This window comes from Euleptes europaea, chromosome 13 (genome assembly GCF_029931775.1).
Source record: "Euleptes europaea isolate rEulEur1 chromosome 13, rEulEur1.hap1, whole genome shotgun sequence".
NCBI classification, from domain to species: Eukaryota; Metazoa; Chordata; class Lepidosauria; order Squamata; family Sphaerodactylidae; genus Euleptes; species Euleptes europaea.
The window spans coordinates 22,989,048-23,013,962 of record NC_079324.1 but is presented as its reverse complement, the minus strand read 5'-3'; the positions used below and the strand labels follow the sequence as shown (position 1 = coordinate 23,013,962).

At 41.6% G+C, this 24,915-nt stretch overlaps 1 protein-coding gene across 1 annotated transcript in view; it reads left to right on the top strand.

Moving 5' to 3' along the window:
- The window catches only part of DIAPH2 (diaphanous related formin 2), a 421,870-nt gene that overhangs the window by 289,524 nt on the left and 107,431 nt on the right, over positions 1-24,915 (top strand). Inside the window, exon 26 of the mRNA XM_056859236.1 lies at positions 9,459-9,594. Within this exon, the coding sequence (XP_056715214.1) occupies positions 9,459-9,594 (136 nt within the window). The remainder of the gene's footprint in view (positions 1-9,458; positions 9,595-24,915) is intronic.

Below are 24,915 nucleotides of genomic sequence, written 5' to 3'. Positions count from 1 at the left end.
GTATAAGCTGCCATTTTGTCACTGATTCCACCAACTGGACTCTGATCTGGAGAACCGGGTTACCATACCATAATAATTTATTGCGGTCTTTGACCAGTATTACAGAGTTAAAACATTGTTAAAACAACAGTAACTCAATACAACAAAAAAGTGGCTACATGATCATTTGAATGGAGAACCGGGTAGATGATTGTAAGCCGGTTTGATTCTCCCTTAAGTGGTAGATGAAGTTGGCATATAAAAACCAACTCTTCTTCTTCTTCTTCTTCTACAACAACAACAACAACAACAACAACACCATTTTGTGACAGGTAGCTCGCAAGACTCTTGGGGGGTGGGGGGGATGTAGCTCCCAGAAACATAAAGTCTGCCCTCCCCTATTTTAGACTCTTTATATGTATGCCTCACAATCTTAACCCAATTCCTGTAGATTTCTGTGCAAGAGAGAGTTTAATTTGACCTGTAATCAACCTTGACCCTGTTTATCTGGGGAGGAGTCACTACTCTTGCCTAGTTTTCCCATTTGAATATCTTCCACTCAAGAGAGTTATCTGAATAGCACCTTCTGTGAGCCGTGTTCAGACAATAGTGCTTCAAAGAGAGGTAATGTCTCTGACTTGTTTCTTGTCAGTAAATTTAGCTGATCCATGCGGGCATGTATAGCACTTCCCAACTTGCTTCTCAGATTGTGAACTGCTTGAGATGTGAAATATTGTGTTTAGGGTGCTTAGATAATGCGTCTGTTGTGTTTGGGTTTATGGCATGTTCTTTTTTTTTTTGCGATGCAACAATCATCAATGGAATGAATGCACAGCTACAGATTCTACCTTTTCATTGTTCAAGAGGGCACTGTTGCTGTTCTTACTCTTTTGTCTTCTGCCAATAGGTGGGCCATTGAATGCACATTATTTTCTTTTCTTTTTTAATCAACATTCAAAATTTTCTTGTCTGGCTAAACCTATCTGAGGGGTGCTGGTCATGAACTCCAGTCCATCATTGTGAAGGAATCATATTAGCAACATTTTCCAAAGATTTTAGGTTTGTTCTGTCTTTTTGGCAGTGAGTGCAGTTGCTATATGTCTAATTTCAGTTTGCAGAAGGCCCTGTTTTGGAGTCTTCCATTGGCATCATCCAGTTATTTTAACAATTAAATCATTCAAACTAATAAAAACATTCCTCTTCATTGCTACTTGCCCTTAGAGGAAAACATTTGAATGAAATAGGCAGATAATGAGTAATCTGGATTTCTTTTAAAGGAAAAGCTTAGCATTTTTATTGATTTTATATACACATTCTGAATCCTGATATTAGCCTTCAACCCCTATAAGTTTGTCTCCATAGCCTTTTCATCAAGAGAGATTACAGGAGCTGAACACATAAACCATTTCAAATTAATTGGGGGGTCCTTGACTTACAGAACAGACTGACCAAGTCCTTGAAGGCATTTTAACATTTATCTTTACTATTTCCTAGGGTCTGATCAACAGTTACAGAGGCAGGTGATGCAAATGGTTTGACATATGTGTGCTAGGTTTTATTTTACCGGAACAGTCAGTTTGCTTACATTATGTGTATTGCTTTACTTCCTAGTTTTCATAGTTTTCACTTGCATTGTTCTCCATTCTTCTAGGATACAGCCTTTCTTTTTTTTTTTCTGCCATGTATCAGGCTGACTATAGACAGTTCAGCTGCTGCAGCAGCAGCAACAAAAAAAACAACAACAACCTATAAGCCTTTCTGAGTTGTGTGGATTGAGACAGTCCAAAACCTCCTTGACAAATGAGAAGATGTGGCCAGCCATTCTTGCAACATCCTCTCTCCCCACCCCGTGTTGCTTCGGAGCGAGCTTCCCTACATAACAGTAGCCTATAGCAGTTTGGAGAGATGAAAATTTGCGAAGACATGAAGCGTTCATGAAAAGAAACGAAAGGTTCTTACCCCCCCAAAAAGTGAAATGACAAGATCATTGAGATGGGTAGTTTTAGCTAGGTAAAAGAGAAAGTGCCTTGACATCCGTTCGCAGAGTAAGAGTAGTTTGAATTGTTAAAATGTCAGCCAACTACGCTGTTTGTTCTGCAGCAGTTTGCAAGAATCAAGAGTACTCGTGGTGATTGAGTCTCTTCCCCAGGCTTCACTGCTCAGAGGGTGAGCCTGCATGGATAGACTTTCCAGTTCAGTCAGGTGGAAGAGGCAGATCTGTGCAAACATTCCGGGGGGGTGGGGGCTGCATGTAGAGTTACCCTTGAAGATATGTGTGAATGGCAGGACTCCACAAATCCTGGGTGCCAGGTCACCATGACCTCTAGAAGTTTCATACCAGAATCTAGCATTTCAGCTATGATTTTATTGAGAAATCACTCAGCACTGGCAGCACAAAAGGGTTCGATCCGGCCAGTCTTTCCACCGGTGAAAAAGGGAGGGATTTTGTCCACCCAAAAAGGGTATGTTTGGGATCACGGAACCTGGACTGGCAAAAGCCATGTGGAACCAGGGCTGTAATAAGGAGGGGAGGGAGTGGCCAAGAGTGAATGAGAAAGTTGGCTACATCCGACCCAAAGTTTATCATTTTGCATCAGAAAATTTTGTTGTACAACAAGTAAATGTTTAGGAAGTCTGTGCCATTGCTTATTTATATGTAAACTTAACTTCATACCATTTAGAGATGGTGGATGAATTCAAACTGTTGCTTTCTGTACTAGCTCCAGTATTCAATTAAATGGAGATTTTTAAAGCAAGAATGAAGTTATGAGAAAGGCTATGAAGTTATGAGAAAGCCGGGATATGTCCGGTTATGTTTAATAATTAGCTTTTTGTTACAATGATAATCAGGGTTCCGTCATAGTTGTTTATGTCCTATAACATTTTTATCATAGCTTTAAAAATAAAATAAAATAAAATAAATAAAAATAAAAAATAAAATAAAAATAAAATAAAAATAAAAAATATTTTTAAAAAACCCAATGGTTAAGATTGCTATGATTAGGATCCCTGAACCCATGACAAACTGTTTATTTTCCCAAGATGGGAGAATCAGGAAAACAGGCGCAGTGGTTCAGCCATTTGGGCCTACCTGCATCATAACGTTTGATCAGGTAGAGAGGGAGAGAGACAAAGGCTACTTGCCAAGGGATACATTGGCAGAACAGCTCCCACAGGGGTCAGGATTCCTAACTCTGGACTGGGGGTGGGGGTGTTTCACCAAAGCAGGTGAAAAGGTGGAATCTTTCTTTGTTCTGGGTTCAAACAGTTCGCCCAGATGCAGTGACTGGGGACGTGCTTTCTCCATCTGAAGGTAACTAGCATAATTTAACTCCATTAGATATATGTTTTCGTGTTATTTACTTAGATCTGTATTTCTCAAACTATGATGGCTATTGTTTATGTCTGTGCTCTAGTTTCATCTTTAGTAATAAACCATCTTTCCTGTTTAAGAAAGCAGACTGTGTCTGGAATCCCACCCGCATGCTTAGACTGCTCATACACACTAAGGACCCACCGGGGGGGTGGGGGGTGGAACCTAAGGTAATTGGAAGCTCTGCCCTTTGTACTTGCTCAAAAGCAGCCTTACCAGTGTACCCCAAGGTGATGGTTACTGAGAGGCTTGGTTTTATATCTTGGGGTGGTGGCAAGAAGGGGAAATGTGATTTTACACACAGGCAAAACACATATGAAAACACAGAGACCAGCGCGGCAATGTGACATGGATTAGTTTTGTGGTAACAATAATTAGAAAATTTGGTCAGTAAAATATGAAACCCTGGTGGCTGGAATATGGACTTGCCTGCTAAATTTCTGGGGTGGCATGTAGAGCCAAAGAAAGTTTGCCAAGGCCTGGTTGCTTTCCCCCCTACACACACACACTCCAAAAGAGGCTGGTGTGTCTTCACTGTTTATAAATTAATAGTATTGAATAAAAGCTGCATGCTGTGTTTCCTACTGCACTTAGGTTTGCCAGCCTCCAGGTACTAGCTGAAGATCTCCTGCTATTACAACTGATCTCCAGCCAATAGAGATCAGTTCCCCTGGATAAAATGGCCACTGGCAATTGGACACTATGGCACTGAAGTCCCTCTCCTCCCCAAACCCCGCCCTTCTCAGGCTCCACCCCAAAAACCTCACACCGGTGGCGAAGAAGGAGCACCATTTTCTTATTCTATTGGGTTGAAATCTTATTGGTGTGTGAGCCATAGCCTGTTAACAAAGCAGAATTCTAGTTGCATCCTGCTAGCTTCCCACTTCAGCCTGGACAAACTATTTATGTCATACAAATAAAACTATAATTGCTCTAGTGCTGTGCAGAGTGAGCTTAGTGACTACTACTACAACAAGTACAAGATATATTTAGTGCCAAATGAGCCTCAGATGCTTTACAAACCTACTGTACCTGTCATTGTGTGCAGTTGGCTACTTTTCATTAAAGAGTATACTAAGCAAAGCCGTGTGTATCTCAATGACACACTTGTTTCTTAGCATTATTATAATGTGTCTGGAATGTCACTTTTATGAGGATCTAAGATGTATTATTCCTTTTCTAACATATCAGACTAGTAGCTGTGGTCGTTTATGCATGGGAGTTTTACCTGAGGTCTGTTGCTTGTTGGACCCACACTTTCCTGTTGGGAATCTATGCACCAGCAGTCAAATCAAATCCCTGCCCCTTTAAATGCTGCTTTGTAATTGGCTTACTTTGTAGAGTTTACTGTGAGAGAAACCCCCCCCCCAAAAAAAACAATTGCTGCATAAAAAAAGCATTTTAAGAACAAAAATAATAATAATGGAGCAATCTGAAGGGGGGGGAATCCAAACCTTGGTTTTAAAAAGCCTTTCTTCTGCTCAGAAAGAGCTCAGAGGAAGCAGGAAGCATTGTAATCCCCGCCTCTGTACATGCTGCTTTGCAATTGGCTGTGAGAGAAACCAAGCTTGTGTGTCCTGCGCTTTGCCTTATGCACGGGGGTTTCACCTGGGCTGAGCTCAGGGGAGAGGGAAGAATCGGGTTAATAGAGGAACGGGAAGTCCTGGGATTTGCGAGGGCTGGCAGCGAGGTCATCTCTAATGGACAGAAAACTCATTCATAACTCCAAGGAACAACTGTGACAGACCGGGGGCAAACGTGAGTGAAAATACCTAGGTATAAACGACTGAGCTAATACCCTATTTATTAAGTATCAGCTATCCTAAGGTTACATTGGCAGTGGCAAAATTTATCTCAGTCCTTATATCCCTTAAACAATAGATTGAGAATTATGCTGCTCAAGATTTATGAGAATTATGCTGCTCAAGATTTATGAATCAAGGAGCTTCTAAGGGAGAAAGGAAAGGAATATAACATGTTTCTGGATGCTATGAATGATCTTTTTTCCTCTTATTATTATGTTTAATTGACTTGATTATCCAGTCTGCAGAAACAGTACCTCTGTAAATAATGTTCAGTATTAACTGTGTGATAAATGTGGAATTATCTGATTAAGTTAACAGTGTGGTGTATGCTTCTTTGGACGTGTACTTGTTAGTATTAACTCTGCCAATTATTACGAGTATATGAGCTAGAATATGGATCGATTGTTTCTTATAATTGATTTATCTGCTCCATTTTCACTATTCAGTTGAAAGTTGGAGTCAGAAAAAAAAATAAGGGTAACTTCTAGTGGAGGAAGAAGCAACATCAATTCAAGGAGGTTGAGTATAAGGAGGGGAGGCAGCCAAAGCAGTTGACATACACATTACAGGGTGGATCCAGGTTTCCTACCCTGTGTTCTGTGTAATGGGCACATGAGTTGTGGGTTCACTTCAGTTCCCTCATGTGATGTGCCAGATTCAGATCGTGACTGTGGCACATGTGGAGAAGAGGCTTCAGCCCTCCCCATCCCCAAATTCCTTGGTATTTGGCCCACTGGGGGGGAAAAACCGGGTGTGGGAACCCCGTACTCAATCTGTGTACCCGTTAATGTGTGTGAAACAGAAGGAGAGGGAGAATAAATTATTGATAGCTACTAAGGGCCCCGTGGCGCAGTGGTAAGCTGCAGTCCTGCAGTGAAAAGCTCTGCTCACGACCTGTGTTCGATCCCAACAGAAGTTGGTTTCAGGTAGCCGGCTCAAGGTTGACTCAGCCTTCCATCCTTCCGAGGTCGGTAAAATGAGTACCCAGCTTGCTGGGGGTAAAGGGAAGATGACTGGGGAAGGCACTGGCAAACCACCCTGTAAATAAAGTCTGCCTAGGAAACGTCAGGATGTGACGTCACCCCCAAGGGTCAGGAATGACCCGGTGCTTGCACAGGGCACCTTTACCTTTTTTTTACTAAGGGTAAAGGAAAACAAGCATTTGAAAAGCTGTAGAATAACAACAATTTTGAATGCTACGACCACTCTGCATGTTAAAGTTTAGTAGAAAAAAAAGCAATGCAGTAACCCGAGTCTCAGTTGAGTAGGATTATCCTTGATATCAAAGATTGATATCAGTGGCGTGGATGGCTCTCAGAAGTCCTACTAGAAGTGCCATATCATAGTACAACACATTATTTTAAAGGTCATGGATTTTCCCTTCTTTAAAGCCATCTAGAAATCAACAACCTGCCTAAAATGAATATCCTCCCTTGGAGTAAATTATCTCACTGTAGTATGGAAGGCTTGTCCCCCCACCCCCCCTTCCTCCAGAAGTTAGTTTCATTTATTTATAGACTTGTATCCAGCATGTAACAATTACTAGTTAGAACCCTGCTCTGTTACCACGGGTTACCCATGTCAGAAATGTTCTATCAAAGATACCTGCTGCCTTATTTACCACCTCCAGTGTACATTACTTGTCAAATTTGTTAACACTAACACATGTACGTTAACTGAGAGGAATGTGTTTAAATCTTCCCATTATTACATTAGGATGATTAATTGTATGTTTCAATCCCAGTCAAGGTAAAACAATACACTATGAAACATTTGAAAATCATACTATGAAAATAATTTTTAAAAGAACCAGAGGACCCCCCCTCCCCATCTATAAGATTTTCAGGGAAGGTTCTGTCTTGGTCCACTTTCAGCTGATAATAGTGACTAGTGTAACCCTATCTGCGGTGCCCTTTTTTCAGAACTCTTTGCTTAAAGAAGCCTGTCTTAGGAGGCAGCAAAATATATGAATAAAAATAAATAAAATGCCTTTGTTTCATTGATGTTGCTGTTACACTGGGTTAGTTTGTTTGATCCGTTTTTTGTTATTTTGTACTTCCATCATTGTGATTTATTGCATTTTGTATTTGTCTGTTTATGGTTAGCTGCCACAAGAGTCTTGGCTGGATGGTAACTTACAACTTCAGCGCTAACTGCTGTGTCCAGCACTGCTATGTCCAGTACTGTTACCAATTGTCAAGCAGAGTCATTTATACAGTAATCATAGTGATCTAGCCTTAAATTTGCAAAGACATTAATAAGTGTGGCCAGTGTCTCTCAGGAGAGAGATTTGCAGAAGTTGTCTTCAGTAGAATGATGAAAAGTGCTCTTAATGAACAATTGGAAGGGCCAAGTATAGCAGGAACAGTCTAAAGTGCCAATGCTGACTCATTAGAGAAACTGGAAAGGTATATCCTTCCTAAAGATTATTTATTTACTTACTTTATTTATAGCCCGCCTTTCCCACTGAGTTTCAAGGTGGATCCCACAATATAAAACAATCAGACAACAGAAGACATCTAATAAATAATGCAATAGGGTTTGGATTACAAATGTTAGGGGGGGGGAAACAATGTGCAATAAAAGGTATCAGACACGATATAGCAAATTACGCATAAAATGGAATTACAAAAGTAGACGACAATGCAATAAGAGCAGGATAAAACTTAGAATAAACACTGGTGTAGACTACAGTCCTGTTCTTTTTATAAAGAACTACCCATCTGAACCATTCCATTGTACTGCAGCTCTAAAGGAAAAGGCGGGTCCCATGTGCAAGCACCAGGTCATTACTGACCCATGGGATGACATCACATCACAACTTTTACTGGGCAGACTTTGTTTACAGGGTGGTTTGCCATTGCCCTCCCCAGTTGTCTACACTTTATCCCCAGCAAACTGGGTACTCATTTTACCAACCTCAGAAAGATGGGAAGCTGAGTCAATCTTGAGCCAGCTACCTGAAACCGACTACCATCAGGATCAAACTCAGGTAATGAGCAGAGCTTTTGACTGCAGTACTGCAGCTTACCACTCTATGCCAGAGGGCTCCTTATACTACAGCACTACTCTCTTTATAAAAATATCCTCCTGAACATTTCTGTTTTACACAATATTCTTGATTCAGGTTCAGCTGATTCACCTGGCTGCAGCTCCTCTATGTGGCCGAACAATCAAGGCAGCTGGACCTAGGTCACTCTCCTTCTGCCTGGTTATCTCAGTGTTCTAATTAAGTTGCAGTGAACGAAATTAACAATTGGCAAAATCCAGAAGTTATATTTCAATGTGCCATTTGTGTGAAGGGGTTGGGGAGACAGAGAGAGACATAGAAGTGTTTGAAAGATGTTGAAGGGAAGGTGGTCCTAGTTTCCAAGTAAGTTTCCAAATGACGAGGCCCTTTTTTTTTCTAAAATAAAATTGTGTTTTCAAGTTGCTTGGGTAATTAGACACATTCTGGATGGAAAGACGTTCAATTATCATAGTGTTTCATCCAAAAAGACAACAAATATTTCTGTCTTGTTTTCACCAAATGCTAATTGGGCACCTCATATTTTGAAGAACTTTCCAAATCCCTGTTATATTAAGAATTACAGTTCTTTTTGTAACACTTATATGAATTGGTACATATTCTTTATTTTTATTTTTTACTTTTGGAAACATGCCCTGGCATGTGATTATTGAGTTTCAGTTAGCCGAGTGGGAATGCCACTCAATTCCCTCCCCTGTAAAGGTGACCCAAGCAAGGGAGCCAGTGAGCATGGGTATGCCCAGATGGTCGCATGCATGGTATGGGGGGCATAGAAGGAGGCTGTATACAGCACCACTGTACCATCCCCCATTCATATTATTTTTTCCTCTTCCAGGAGCATGCTCTCGTAGATGAATACTGAATTTCAGTTGTTTGAGTGGCAATGGTTTCTAAACTTCACTTGCAACTTTATCAATATTCTATAGGACTTGTTCACCTACTGAAAGTGTAATCTATTGATATTTTTTAACGTAGACTTAAAAAATAATAATTCCTCTACCTGTATTTACTGTTCAGCACTGGTTTGTATGAGTGTGAATGTTTTTAATCAATCAGGAAGCAGGAGACTTTTGTTTTGTTTTGTTTTTTTGCTTTTGGCTTGCTTTGAGTTTTTTTTTTTTTAGAAAATGTTATTCACCTGGCACATTCAAAGGTGACATGAATTTTTCTCCAGGCTGCTAAAATGCAAGCCAAGTTTGTATACAAACAAGGTTTCCTCAATTTGCTGTGCATAACTAATGGAAAAATGCTGTGTTCCACATTCCTAATGCAGGAGGCACTGAGGGAAAACAACAAGAGAAGAGAGATGGAGGAGAAGATTAAGAGAGCCAAACTGGCTAAAGAAAAAGCAGAACGCGAGAGGCTGGAGCGGCAGCAGAAGAAGAAACAATTGATTGACATGAATAAAGGTAAGGCAGCATTTGTAGCAGAGGCATTAATGGGTACAAGATCCATCCATCCATGTCAAGACCCATATCTGTCAGCAGTAAAAATGCTTAATTGTTGCATTAAATATGGAGAACCAGAGGTAACATATCCAGCATCTTCACCGTACTTTTTACATTTTCATTCTATCACTATAATTGGTTATATGAACTCTTTTGAGGCATTTTGTGTTGCTTTATTGTGATATTTCCATTTGGTATAGTTATTTTTTTAAAGGGCTTTTTCTTGCGTGTGAGTATTTTAAGTGCGCTGTTCATACTGCTTTAATTTTGATTCTGGAAAAAAAAAGAGTGTGGCAGTTAAAATCTTTCTTCTGGAGCTTGGAGGCTGCCCCAAAGATGGATGTTCTTTCAACTGTACCTTTTTAGAAGTTTCAGAATTTGGTGTAGCTGTGAGCCTCACTCTAGGCTGACAGTTGGATGTGATTTTTTAAAAAAGTGTACCTTGAATTCGCTGGTTAGTTGGAATGACACTATATTGTGCATAAGGTCATAAGGAGGGCACAAGGAGGAGAGAGAGGAAGGATCAATAGGACCCTAATACCTGAGCTTTGAAAAGTTCCAGAATATTGTTAAGATGCATTCTTTTATTCTCGCTCTCTTTGGATTCACCATCTTGAGAAGGGAGAAGAATGAGGGGTTGCTTCACCTTGCACTTTTCCGTTCTGCCTTCTGTGATCATCACCATCCTGTTGTGAGGCAGAGCCTTAATCCTTCGCAATCATAAGACACACATTTAAAAAAAAATGCTCCCTGTGTGACTGTGGCTTGTCTTTTCTACCCAGTGAGCAAATATGACAGGATTCAGTCCTGGCAAAAATAACAGTATTTCTCTCTTGACAAATCTTATGTAAGACGCCAAGGTGTATTAGATTGTACCAGAACAAGCCTTATAATTAGGGTGAATTGAGGTAGCAGGACTTCGAACCAATTAGGAGGAGGAGAGTCGGAAAGGGAAAGCGCTACACATCTCTGTAACCTTTCTTATTTTTAGAGAACAGTGGTAAGTCGTATAGGCAAGGTAGGATTCACAAGCCAATGTTGTACAGAGCAGCAAATGCCAGTATTTGACTGGAGAATCGCTGTAGCTTCTTAAATCACGAGTGAACGTTTGAGGGCTCGCTCATGCCCTCGTGACCCAACTTGGCTCCTGCGGCAAAATGTGGCCTCCGGCTTGTTCCCTCTCGTCACAGTTCTGAAGGCATTTCTACCCCTCATTCTTCTGCTGTGCTCCTCCTCGAGCCCTCCAGCAGAAGGCAGTGGGGACTTGGACGCTACTCTGCTATAAAACATTTTCCTCCCGCAAGGTGCCATTGCCAGTAATAGGAATCTTGTACACAAAAGCAGTTTGTCATGGTTACTCACGTATAAATACTGCATAGGCAAAATCATAGCACTCTTCTGTCAGATATGAAATGTTCATTTCAGATTGTGATGTTCATCCGTAGGAAGTGTTTTAGATATTCTCCTACATTTTTGACAGTGATAAATTAGCTTTTTTGGAATAATTTATTTGTTTTTGTTTCAGATCTTTTTATTTGTTATTTTTTGTTACTGTAGATGCATATTGTGAACGTACCTTTCACGTGCTACTATACATTACTGTTTTAGTTATCCCACTGAACTATTAGATACATAATCTTAGAAAGCTGAGGATATGACTTTGTCATTCAGCGTTGTATTTTGTTGCTGTTGTGTTACTTCATTGTTCTTTGGAAGTCAAGTCATGTTACTGCCTCTAATGTTTTGACTCACAGTAAATACGTAGGTGGATTGTATCATGTTACCTATTTGTACAAGGCTGCCGATCAAAAATCATAATAATAAGCCTGAACTGAGGTTGTGCTGCCAGTACTGGAAGAAATCTGCATTTGGCCCGTGCACAGGCTATAAGAGATATTTTGGGGGGGGGGGTTGGGGGGGGAGGCTGGGCTTCTTTGAGTCTTTGAATCAAGACAAAAACTTGGGAATCATGTAGAGTGGCTTTTTAAAAATTCACCTGATGCCAATACTCACAGCCCATTCCTGACCTGAAAGGAAGGAAGTCCTTTGGAGGCCAGGAAAGGGCTGCGCTGGTGTCAGTGCCACTTACACTTACAGCTGGTGGTCGTGCCACTTACACTGTCCAGGTTGGCACGGACACCGGCAGGGGGAACCCGGATGCCAGTCTCTTGGTGCTGCCATGGCAGTGCCTCCAAGGAACACTGGCTGGGCCTTCGGCCGGCATCCTACCAGTGCAAAGCACTGCACCGGCATCCCAGGGCATGCTGGGGGGCGGAGCTGCCAGTAGGCAGCTTCCTGTCCCCTTTTGGCCCGGGTACACCAACGGGGAGAACAGTGTTGCTGCACCAGCTTTTTAGTGGTACAGCCTCGCTGTTCTCAATGGGGCAAAATGTCCCATTAAAAATATTAAAAGCCTTTGAAAGGCCTTTTAAAGCCTTTCGTTGGCCGGGGAACAGCTTTGGAGGTGCGGCGGGGGCGCCTCAGCCACCCTGTCCCCGGTCGCCAAAGGCTCAGGAATGGGCTGCCCATCCATTTCTATATGGGCCGATAGTAACATTTGCATGTTTAACTCAACAGACATCACCATTTAATTAAAGACCTTCTTATAGGGCATACATGTACATACAGAAGGCGAGATAAAGCACTAAGGACAAAGCTCCTTTTTAAGAACAGAAAAATCTAAAGCAGCAATTCTGATGCAAATATTTAATCAGCAACAGTTTCACTCTTCATTATATCTGATTACCATGGCAATTAAAATCACCTGTTAACTACCAGTACAAGGATAAAGGGAAGAATGAGCTGCCTCAGTCACAATTAGTACTGAATTAATTGTTTTGAAAGGTATATTAACATTTTCCCTTAACACAGATGAAGATAATGGAGTGGAGATCATTACTGGGGGTTGACGGCTATCTGGGATGTCAAGGTTTTCCACTTCTGAAAATACATTAGCATCCCAATAGCTGATTCATAAGTCATTTAATAAGCTCATATCTATTAATATCCACAATTACATTATTGCTAATAGCGTCGCAGTACTTCACACAATGGAGATAATGCTATCATAACTGTTCAGCGCTCCAATGCAGTGAAACTCCAGTTGCTGTTACACTTGAATGCCAGTGCTGCCTTCCATTTAAAGATGTGAAAAGCTGAATTAAGGTGCTCTTTTAGCATGGTAAAGATATACAGTATGTGTTGAGAACACTATCTGTGACAAAGTAGTCATCATATTGGCTCCACTAAGTGTCTAATTCACGTAGCTCATCATCAGGTAGTTCAAACATGCGTAGGCATTTCTTGATAATCTTGTCCCTTTTGTTACTGTATACCTGGTGACTGGCAACTAAATGCATGAAATACTTCAGTTGCAGGGAGTGGGGTGGGGTTGATATGATATATAAAGTTTATTGTCTGCGGCCAAGGGCCATCACAATCCACTGTGCAAAACATTAAAATAACATGGAAATAACTTTAAAACAGTCTGACCCCCAAGAAGGTAGTATTTAAATATGTTAAGTTCCCTGATTAAAAACAGCATTAGCTCGGATTTTCTTTGCTGCTAAAGCAAAGAGTGACACTTTGTAGGAAACATCAGAATTGGCGTCTGATAGGAGAAAGAGCAGCTTCTCTGGATCTGGAAAAAGATTTAAGCCCTTTAGAAACGCTCCAAGAAATTTAAGTCTGGGCTCTGTGTAAAGAGGACAGAATAAGGTGTAATGAGTTCCTAGAGATACCCTTGCTCGCCTGTTTCTCGCTTGTCTCCCCTTATATCCAGGCAAGTTGCTAACTAAGTAAGGTGCTAACTATTCTTTGTGTAAGAGGAAACTTTCACAGGTTCCCAATATTACGATGGGCAGTTGTCTGATGCTAGACGTGTTATCTGTTGGCTGTATTTTCCTCAAACAAAAATGAAGCTCTTCTTACAATTGTTTTAGAGTACACTTTCTTAGCACTACTTTCTATCCTTGGAGAATATTTCAAACCATCAGTTGTGTTGGGGGCTTGATAGTCTTCATGTTCTTGTGTCTCTATAACATCAAAAACAGGGTGGGAGGCTGCGCTTTAACCTTCCACTCACTAATACTCAGTTAGGAAGCTGAGTTTGGCTTACTGGATCGCAATCCATGCAGGCCTCATCACCTCTTTACCAGTGGTGATAGGCAGAAAATGGCAATGTATCTATCCTGAGGCATACAATCCAAAACTGCTCTTAATTTTTAAAATAATGCCAACAGGCAAAATTATTTGCAGTCATTTGTGAAAAGTAAAGCCTTGCCCCATTGGCTATCATAGTCATGTTTTGCTAATAAAAAGGATAACTCTGATGAGCAATATTAGAGAGAACCCCACAAGAGAGTGTCTTTTCAAGTGCAGAAGTTTCTTTTAATTAAAAATAGACTCTGAAGCTTTGGCTCTGGTTTCTGTTGAAGAATGCAACTTGATATTATACCATAAAATCTTTATTGGCTATGTAATGGATCCCCATCTTAGTTTAGCAGTTCCCAATGTGTTTTTATCATTCATGCAATTCTAAGTTTCCTCAAGCAGAGACTACTCAAGTGCTTGGTTACATGCTGCAAGAATGTGTTATCAATTCTAGTTAGACCAACAGATAAAGAAAATTCGATCCACAGATAACAGCAATTCTGTTTTCTAACTCCTCATTTATCATTTGCTCATCACTTTTATTTTTAAAAAAGCAAAACATACTTGGAGTAGTGCATTCTACTATAGAAGGAAACAGTAGGTTTTATGCCTTTTCTACCTTACTTTAAAAGACATGAGCACACTCAGGACAACTACAACAGTCATATGATTACTTCTAATCACAGGGTTGTTGTGAGTATAAAACAGGACATCTTAAATTACTGGTGGTATAAAAATGGAATAGAAAAGGATTACCCTTTATTTGAAATAAACAAATTTTAAGCAAAATCACAACAGTGTGTCATGGCGCCTTGAAGACTAACAAAATGATGATGCCATACACTTTCATGACAGTACAAAAATGAGGGAAAGGACTGAAAGGTATGAAGATGTATTGCAGACGAATAGCAGCGAATAGGTCAATGTTTAGGTTAAGTAATTTGTAAATGATATTGAAGCATGTATTAATATCCTATCTAACCTTTCTTTTAGCTATGATTGTACTGCACTGTGTATTTTATACTGGCCTATGGCTGTAAGAATAAAGACTTTGACGAATAGCAGAGAGAAACAAAATTTGTTTAGTGAAATACCATGTTATAGATATCTTACCTAAGATTCTGGATTATGTACTCATTTCAAACCTTGCTCAGATTTATACAACAACAACAACAAATCCTAATATGGAAACACTCCAACACAAGAAATGCATTGTTAAGGGATGCAGCAGAATCCCAGTCCAATTCCCAAATTTGAATTGGATGTACAAGCATACCTCAGAGATATTGTGGGTTCGGTTCCAGACAACCACAGTAAAGCGAATATCACAATAAAGTGTGCCACACAATTTTTTTTTTGTTTCCCAGTGCATATAAAAGTTATGTTGACGCTATACTGTAGTCTATTAAGTGTGCAATGGCATTATGTCTACAAAAAAGTACTGTAATAATAATGAAAAAGTTTGAAGTAGTGCGGGAATTACCAAAATGTGACACAGAGACATGAAGTGAGCACATGCTGTTGGAAAAATGGCACCGATAGACTTGCTTGAAAACGCAACATCTGTGAAGCACAATAAAAAGAGGTGTGCCTGTATACATGTGTAAAAATAAATCCCAGTGCTAATGTCAATTAAGGTTTGATGATACACATTTAATGGATTTCTGCTGACAGAAGAGGAGACCATTTCTGCCACTTCCCCAGCAGATCTCCAGCTTCCCCTGGGGTTCCCAGGAGCAGCATTTCAGCAAGTGTCACAGCAGGAAGGGAGAGGTAAGGTAGTCCTGCTATGCTGACCCAAATGCCTTCCTGAATCGCGATTTTACATGAGATTGAACCCAACATCTGCCATCATCAAATGCAGCTGTCAGAGATCAGAATATGGAGAAAATTTCCTCTTACGATATCATGAAGATCTTCATATAACAAGAACCTAATCTGGTGTTTTATGGTGTTTTAATTGTCTTTCTGCACATGGCATTCACCAAATAGATTGTGTCTTTCTGATATTTACTTACTTTAATGATACTGTTCATATGGCCAATTTGGTCCTGAACAGTGTCACACTAAGATCAAAATTAAGGGAAAAGAACTATATGTACATATAAACAGATATCTAGATAACCAATAAGTTTTTTTTTTAAGTCTTTGTTGACTGGGGTGGGAAATTGGCAACTGCCAATGTAGTATTAAAATCCAGCCCTGCTAAAAAAAAACCTCAAATTATCTAATTCACAGACAGATTCCCAGATAAAGGATTTTATCCATCTGTCTCTAGCTTCGTTGAGTAGGTCAGAGCTAAACAAGGAATGCTGAAGAGTGTCTATTTGGCCAGAACCACATTGACATACTCTCTCACAATATGGTACCCTATTTAAATAACCCATTAGCTCCCTTGATGGAATGGCATTCAGTCTAGCCAACATAAATAATCATCTGTAACATGGGATTGTCAGAATATCAAAATACATCGGGAGAGATTGGTGCAAGTTTAGACCTAGGTATAGAGGTAAACATACTGTGTGTGTTCTGATATTTACATGAAATAACATACCCTTCTTTTAGTCAATGTTCTCGGTTTTTTTTATTGTCTGTATTGTAGAACCGGGGGGAGGGGAGTTAAAAGCTTTCATAAACCAGACCCCAATTCATCTGACTGCATCCAACGGGGTGACCTTGGTTCCACAAAAGCAGTAATAAATTTGTTGGGCTTTAAGGTCCCACAAGACCACCTTGCTGTTCAGGTGGCAGCAAACTAATCTACCTCTCTGAAATACTAAGTGAAATCACTGAAGGGTTGAGTGCACAAAATAGTAATTAATTTGATGCCAAACAAGTGTAAAAAGCTGTACATTGTGCAATATATGTGTCACTTTTGTTTCCTCTTAGCTTCCAGTCCTGTGCATTGAAACGATTATTTAATGAGGCAGGAATATTGTGAACTACTGGGGTTCCGTTTAGTCCTGAGACCCTCGGGATTTAAGCAGACCATTTCTTGAGCACCACCATGAACACGCTTTGTTTGACTACAGCAGCCCCATCTGTGCATGGATTTATCTTATGGTGCAAAAATATTATCTACAGTGCAAAAGAATTTATGATAGCCAGCGTGGTGTAGTGGTTAGGGGCAGTGGACTCTAATCTGGAGAACTGGGTTGGTTTCCCCACTCCTACACATGAAGTCAGCTGGGTGTCCTTGGGCTAGTCACAGCTCTCTTAGAGTTCTCTCGGCCTCACCTACCTCATAAGGTGTCTGTTGCAGGGAGAGGAAGGGAAGGAGATTGTAAGCCGGTTTGATTCTCCTTAGGAGGAAGAGAAAACTGGCATATAAAAACTAACTCCTCCTCTTCCTCCTCCTCCTCCTTCTTCTTCTTCACAGCATGTTAGTCATCTAATTTGTGTGTGTGTGTGTTTGTGTGTGTATGAGAGAGAGAGAGCATGAACATGCTCACAGTAGTCAGACTCTTACCGCTTCCAAGGTTTCTTTAAACCGGCTGTGTCCCCACTATGCTCTTGCTGAGTTAAGAGAGAATGGGCTTTCAGAATCTGAAGAAATCCAGATCACACAAAGATCACACAAAGGACATCATTGCAAAAGACGAAAGAATTGGCAAAGATGACTGAGCACACATTCTCTGGGGTACTGTAGTCTCAAAGGAGAGTGTCATGCTAATTGATATGAAAGTGAAGCCTGTTCTCCGTCAGTAACTCCAAAAGTGCAAGGAGTACATGGTGAGAATTGTCTTTCTTGTGTCATTGTAAATATGATAATGAAATTATGTGCAGGAAAGCAGGCATGGCAACCCAGTGTGAGTTCCAGTATCCAGCTCTTTCCCAAAAATTCTTGAAAGGGGAAAAATAGCCTTTGAAGGAAGATCAGTCAAGTAATACTAGAAGGATTCAGACGCCGAGATGATTTGCTTGTTCTGTTGAGGTATGTTGGACAGTGTTGCTTTTGTGCTAAGCATGAGGCGGGGAAAAAACTCTCTAGTTTTGAGGACAATTTGGCTATCTCTCACAATTTGAACCTTTTTTCCTTTCCTTTCCGAGTTTGGCCAAATGTCACTTGAAGCTAGGGCGTGGTTGGCCGCCTTTAAACTCCACCTTAAACTGTGCTTTAGCACTGAGGGGTTCCTAGCTTCTCTGAAGCATGACCCTTTCAAATACTCATGGCAAAAAATCTTAGATGAGAAACTGGCGTTGCTGGGCTTCTCGCAGGATATGATATCAGATCTTGGGAAAACTGAAGCTTTTGCCAAAATTAAAAAGCGCATTAAAGAGCTCGATTATAACAGCACTACTTTTCGTGCTCGTCGCGTCTGTTCATCCCAGTTCTTCGGAATACCCCCTCCACGTGGTCTGCCTGCCTATACATATTATCTAACAACTCCTCGTCTCTGTAGAGCTTTTTGCTTGGCTAGATTGAATGCTAACCCTTCTATGGTAATGCAGGGCAGAATTCTGAATATACCATAGACAGGATCTGCCCTTGCTCTTCTGGCTCTATTGACTCATTAGCCCATGCCCTTTTGGAATGCCGCTTTTACGAGGAACTTCGATCGCACTATATTTCCCCCCTTTTAATATACAAATCCAATGCCTCTGTGACTGACATAATGCCTTTTTTACTAAGCGACAGGGACCCCAAGGCTACATTGTCAGTGGCAAGATTTGTTTCAGTCCTTATATCCCTCCAACACTAGATATATGCTGCTCAAGATCAATTGATCAAGGAGCTTCTAAGGGATAAAAGGAAAGGAATTTGAACCAGGATATGAAAACAGGTTTGTCTCAGCTAAGATTTGCTTCACATTCCCTCAACCATTGAAATGAAAAGAAAGCATTCTGAATTGAAAGGCAGGGCTTTTACCCTTCACTCCCCTGTGATTTCTCAGGGAAATAGTGACCTTTAGCACAGCTATGCAGATAGCAGCACCAATGTGGGGTTTTCAGCCATCGGTTTTGTGGTAATGACTATGAGAAGACAACTGCTATCGGCTAACTCAAAAACTATATCAGAAATAGCGTGCACCAGGATTGGAATCAGCTCCCTCTCTGCCCAGAGTAATGCAAGTTAATTATATCATACTCCTGTAGCATAATCAGCAATCCGGTTCTGAACCCATATCAAAGGGCATGTTGCTTTGTGTACAATATTTCTCATTTCTTCTTCTTTTATCATTCTCTGGTTTCCAAACTTTCCTTTCTCTTCTGCATCACCATATGTGTGTTCTGCATAATTGACACGAATTCTTGCTTTCTAAGCTTAATGAAAACAAGCGTACAAGGAGAGCATAGGTCTACTTTGAGTGATCCCCTCGGGATGATACTGTTGCATATCAATTAAGTATATTCTCGCTCAGGAAGACCTTGAGCAACGGACACATTTTTTTATTTTGAAAATAGGAAAGTGGTGTTTTGTATGTTTGTGCGCGCTTTTTTAAAGATACTTTTTCCCCATCTTGCCACCGCCTTCTCATTTTATTAAGGTCACAATTTTTTTTAAAAAACAGGCTATCATAAAGTTGTCTATTTACCTAGTACAAGGGCAAGACTTTGCCTCATTCTGTAAATGGAGATGAGGTATATGCTCATGTATCCGTATTGTCCCAACTTGCTTTGCTTTAATTAAAAAGTTAATATCATTCACAGAATGGTGTTCCTACAGAAACATACTTGCCAGTAAACTGGGTTCTCAAGGTTATTTGTTCAGAATTCAACATGAGTTAAACAAGCTATTGAAGCTATAACTAAGATGATTTCAGATGACCAGAATCCGTGTCATACCATATCTGTTTGGACCTAGAATCTGTATGCTTGCTGGGAAAGTCTATTGTAGCCTGTAGTGTACTGCAACATATAATGAAGCCCTTTCTTGCCTCCTCTCTGGTGTACTGGATTGCTGACAGGGGTGATGCTACTGACCTGCTATGGGCTACAAATGACCTCTTTCCCATATGGCCACAGGTAGGGCTGTCGATTCGGTTCATCCCGAACCGAAAAACAGCCGAATTTCCCCCGATTCGACTGTTTTTAGTTTGGGATGAACCGAACTCAAAAAAAGGTGGGAAACGGGGGAGCCGAATAAATTCAGCAGATTCGGGGTCCCCCCCCCCCGCGCGCCTTCACGGGGCTTCCATGAAGGCGCGGGGGAGGCTCTTTACAGAGGAGGCAGCACAGCCCACTGCCACCAAAGGAAGTCCTTCCCCCCGCTCCACTGAAGCTGAAACCTTGCCCTTACGTGCACACTCTGTTGAACTGCTCTATAGGGTTCCATGGGGCTTCAGCACCTCAAACGTTGGCGTAAGTGCAAGTAAGGGCAAAGTGGGTGTTCCCGGGCTGAAAGGGCTTAGGAGGCCGCCTAAATGCGGCTCGACTGGACTGGCCTGGGAATGCCCCCCGGTAAGATGGTGCATGGAGGTGTGCCATCCAGACGTTGGCGGAGGCTGTGATAGCGTCCCTGAGTGGCGCTGCCACGGCAGCACCAGGAGGAGGGCGTGCATCCCCCCCCGCCAGCATCTGTGCCACCCTGGATGGTGTAAGTGGCACGGGCCCTGGCGCAAGGGGCCTAGAAGCTGGTGCAGCCCCTTCCTAGCCTCCTAAGAACTTTCGTCCTTTTGGCTCAGTAACAGTCTGTTAATTTCATAATGTCCTAAAGTTAGTTCTCTATAAGCAAAGCTCTTCTTTGAGTCTATTGCAGAGGGCTATATTTGAACATGCAGAGGCTGGATGAAAGGCAAAACTGGTAGAAACCTGTGAATCCCTTTAATTCCCCAAGCATCGAAATGCAGAGAGGGAGAGAGGAGAAAAATATCCTAATCCCATTCCATTATTGTTTGTACTTCTTTCTTACAGTTTCAGAGGAAAACATGAAATAATCTTGGGACAAGTATGTGAGCCTAAGAATCTCAAAGTTCATTCACATAATGCCAAAATATCTGAACCTAGCCATTTGGTGGTGACATTTTGACAAGAGATTATTTAAGTCAATAAACCTTGATGTACATTTAGAACAGATTTCTATTCCTTTTCCTACTGCTTACAATGTAAAGATTAACAAAGTCTTCTATTGTGAGCATGCAGAGCTGATTCACCCCCTCCCAGATTCCAGTGAGAATGCTGGGAACTACATAAAAACAGGAACTTGTAAAATCACCTTTTTTATATAGTCTGACTGTAACAGTTACTGCTGCTTCTGACTGAATAACTCAATGACGAGGCCTTTTCATTTATCACTGTGTCAAACGGCAATCATAATACCTGCTGCATTAAGTGTAAAGGGAATCAAAATGCCTTTATATTAAACTCAGGGTGCGTAGCTGGCATTTCCATGATGACATTTGTCAGGGAAGTGTTTATTAAGCTGTTGTATGAACTAAAATACAAGGTCTGGGATAGTGAGTGGATTTACAGAGGATTGTTTGAACTGGTAGAATACCGGGGTGGGGTGGGGGGGTTCTCCCCTCCCTCCAACCACCCAGTGAGCCTGAAGACAGCCCCTTTTTCTACCCTATCACCAGTCATACAATTGTTGCTGACTCCCTCTTTCCTCTACCTGTTTCTCTGATGAAATGTTTCTGGCAAAGGGGAGAAGGGAAATGAAATGACAGTTTGCAGCATTGTTGGGGAGAGCAGGGGATGTCTGCTTATTATTATTATTATTATTATTATGAACAGAAAAGAAGGCACTCTGACATTGCAATCTTATGCTCAGAAGTTAGTCCCCCTACTAGGGCTCATTCAAAGATACTCACCTTTGAGTAAGCCGTAGGAGGGGAACTTATTAATGCATATAGTTGAGAATTTGAGGGTTCTTTTAGCAGGGGTGGATTTTAATACTACGTTGGCAGTTGCCAAGTTTTTATCCCAGTCAGTCAGTCGATCGATCAATCGATCGATAGATAGATAGTTCTTTTTCTTTAATTTTTGATCTCAGTGTGACATAGTTCAGGGCCAAATTGTCCATATGAACAGTATCATTAAAGTAAAGCATAGAGTTGAGCCTTACAGTGCAATCCGAAGAACTCTTTGCTGGGAATAAGGCCCACTGAGTAGACCTGAGTAGGATTTTGAATAGACCTATTTAGAATTGCTCTCTTAATCTCCTCTTTCTGCCTCCTTACTGAGGATGACTGGAAACTGAAAGTTGAGTTTTTTCTCCTGAGGATTAAAAAATGTGTATCATCAAAGCTTGAAACAGAATAATTCTTTGGTGGAAATGTTGCTAGAACTTCCTTTATCACCCGCCACTTCCTCACAGCCATTGAGCGTCTGTCCTTGTAAGGTATTCCTTAAGGTTAATTTAGCAATTTATGAACTATGCTGAAATCGTTTGATTCCCAGCTTTTACAAATACTTCAGAAACACCTGCTGTATAATGCAAGTGCTGTTTCAGTGAATTATAGCTATAAAAGGGGAGCCAGTTTAATCCCTTCGCACTGCTCCTGAGATGGATTAAATGTCAGATCTCGTACAAGGATCCACATTGGTTTGGAAGCCCGGCGAGCCTGATGAGCGCCATGCCCGATCGCCGCCATTAACAGTTTGTTCTGTTCAGGCTCAAATTGCTATAAAGTATCATCAGGTACGTATGAGAGCAGCAAGTTTTGCATCTTTGAACTGGCTACGTTGCATAGCCGGATTGTAAAATGCCACTCGAAGAGAGCGACACTGAGGGCAGTAGAGTGGGACTATTTTAGTGATGACTCGGCTGGTTTATCAAAGTGCTTTCAGCATTTAGCCTTCAGTTCATCCCCCCCCCTTCGCTTTCTAAATTACACCGAAAGAAACCTGAAGCATTAAATGGAAAATCCCTTTGCAGAGGACTGATAGGATAAAAAGTACACTTATATGAATATTACATTTGCATGTAATTTTTTAAAAAGATAGAATGGAGTAGTTCAGCATTATTCGATTCCCAGCTACCATTTGCGAGAAGCATAAATTGCAAGTGCGGATTCAGAGAACAGATTATAAAGACCTAAGAATGCTGCTCTTCAGACCAGCAGCTCTTTCTGCTCAAAGCATCAGCCTAAAGCAGCCAGGAGGCCAAACTCCCAAGAGAATGTTTTGACATCTGGTGAGTACAGACAGCCATTTACCGAAAGGTAATCTACCACTGTGCTCCTTATAACCACCCAGTGCCAGATGTCATCACCTCTGTTTTGAATATTCCAAATCAGATGACACAAAAAGGAGGCTTGTGGCATCTTGAAGACTAAAACCGTGCAATCTTGAAGGGGGCGGAGCTGTTTAGGAGCAGGCGTGACCCCACCACTGATGCCCGTGCTACTTGTGCCATACAAAGTGGCATGGACACCGGGCCAAAGCGATTTATGCCAGCTCCAGGTAGCGACACAGCAGCACGAGCCTCGTGCACCAGCACTGCCTCCCCGATGGAGTTTTTCAGTTGCAAGTGCTTGTGCTGGTGTCCAAGGGGCATTCCCAGGCCATTCCTGGGGTGGAGCTGCCTTTAGGCAGCTTTCAAAGCCTGTTCACCCTGGGAACATGCCATTTTGCCAGCTTAAAATCTGAAAAATAGGGGGCGTGGCCCCGTGAAACCCAATGAGGGAGTTTCACGTTTGTTTGTATGTGTGTGTGTGTGTTTAATCATTTTAATCATTTTTAATTTATTTTTAAATGTCCACTAACTACCCCCCTTTCAGGAATGGCCTGTGACTGATTTATTGTGGAACAGCCTTTCATGAGAAGAAGAATAGTTGGTTTCTGTATGCCGATTTTATCTACGTATTATGGAGAATCAAACCAGTTTACAATCCCCTTCCCTTCTCTTCCCCACAACAGACACGCTGTGAGGTAGGTGGGGCTGAGAGCTGTGACCAGCCCAAGGTCACCCAGCTGGCTTCATGTGTAGGAGTGGGGAAACCAACCTGGTTCACCAGATTAGCCTCCACCACTCTTAACTACTACACCACTCTGGCTAGAGCCCACTTCATGCCCCCGATGAAGTGGCCTCTAGCCCACAAAAGTTTCTGCTTTTGCTGCAACAACTGGATGCAGCTAACCCTCAGGAATTTTCAACTGTGGCCTGATGAAGGTCTGTGATAAAATCCTCCTCCTTTGGCAGAATGATGCAAAGAGCCACTTATCAGCTGGCTGTGTGCTCATCATAGCAAGATAAAAACCAATAAACGGTCTTCTGTGTTTACCCACAATAGTACTCAAACGTAAAGCTACGCCGAAGGCGTGAGGCGTTCTGTTCTGAACTTAAATATGTGGCATGGAACAGCAGTTTGAAGCGATGGGTTTAAAAGAGTACAAATGAATACCTGCCATAAGGCTCTGCTTTCGGGAGCACTGCAAGAGGGAAACAGCCCAGTCTGTGAAACTGTCTGTGATACTTGATAAGAACTGTGTCGGAATTCCTCCCTCCCCTGTGAGTTTTATATGACTATCTGCACCACTTCAAACTTCACTGATCAGAGCAATCTACCTAATTTGAAAAAGAACCTGGGTGTTAGCCATGCTGGATTTCTTCAGCGTAATGCTGGAGACACTGAAGCTCAAGTAGTATTCAAAGAAGTAGGAGTTTGCCAAGGAAGCAGCACTCAATGGGGGGGGGGGGTACTATGCTGAATGTATGAGGGAGTCAGGTGAAGTTTGTACCTGTGGAGCACTTCTTTCTTCCCCCCCATTTCTGACTACTCACTCAGCTCTGATCTGGAGAACCGGGTTTGATTCCTCCACATGAGCGGCAGAGGCTAATCTGGTGAACTGGATTTGTTTCCCCACTCCTCCACATGAAGCCAGCTAGGTGACCTTGGGCTAGTCACAGCTCTCTTAGAGCTCTCTCAGCCTCACCTATCTCACAGGGTGTCTGTTATGGGGAGGGGGAGGGAAGGTGATTGTAAGCTGGTTTGATTCTCCCTTAAGTGGTAGAGGAAGTCGGCATATAAAAATATCTTCTCCTTTTCCTTCTCTTCTCCTTCTTCTTCTTCTGCTCCTTCTTCTCCTCCTTCTCCTTCTCCTTCTTCTTCCATTGTCCGCAGCTCCATGGCCAATTAAGATTTCGAGTAGAAGATGGTATTTGTACAGTTTGAGCCAATAGCCTGCCAGTGGTCCTGTGGATTCTGGACAGAAACATTGCCTATGCACATAAAGCAGCCATAA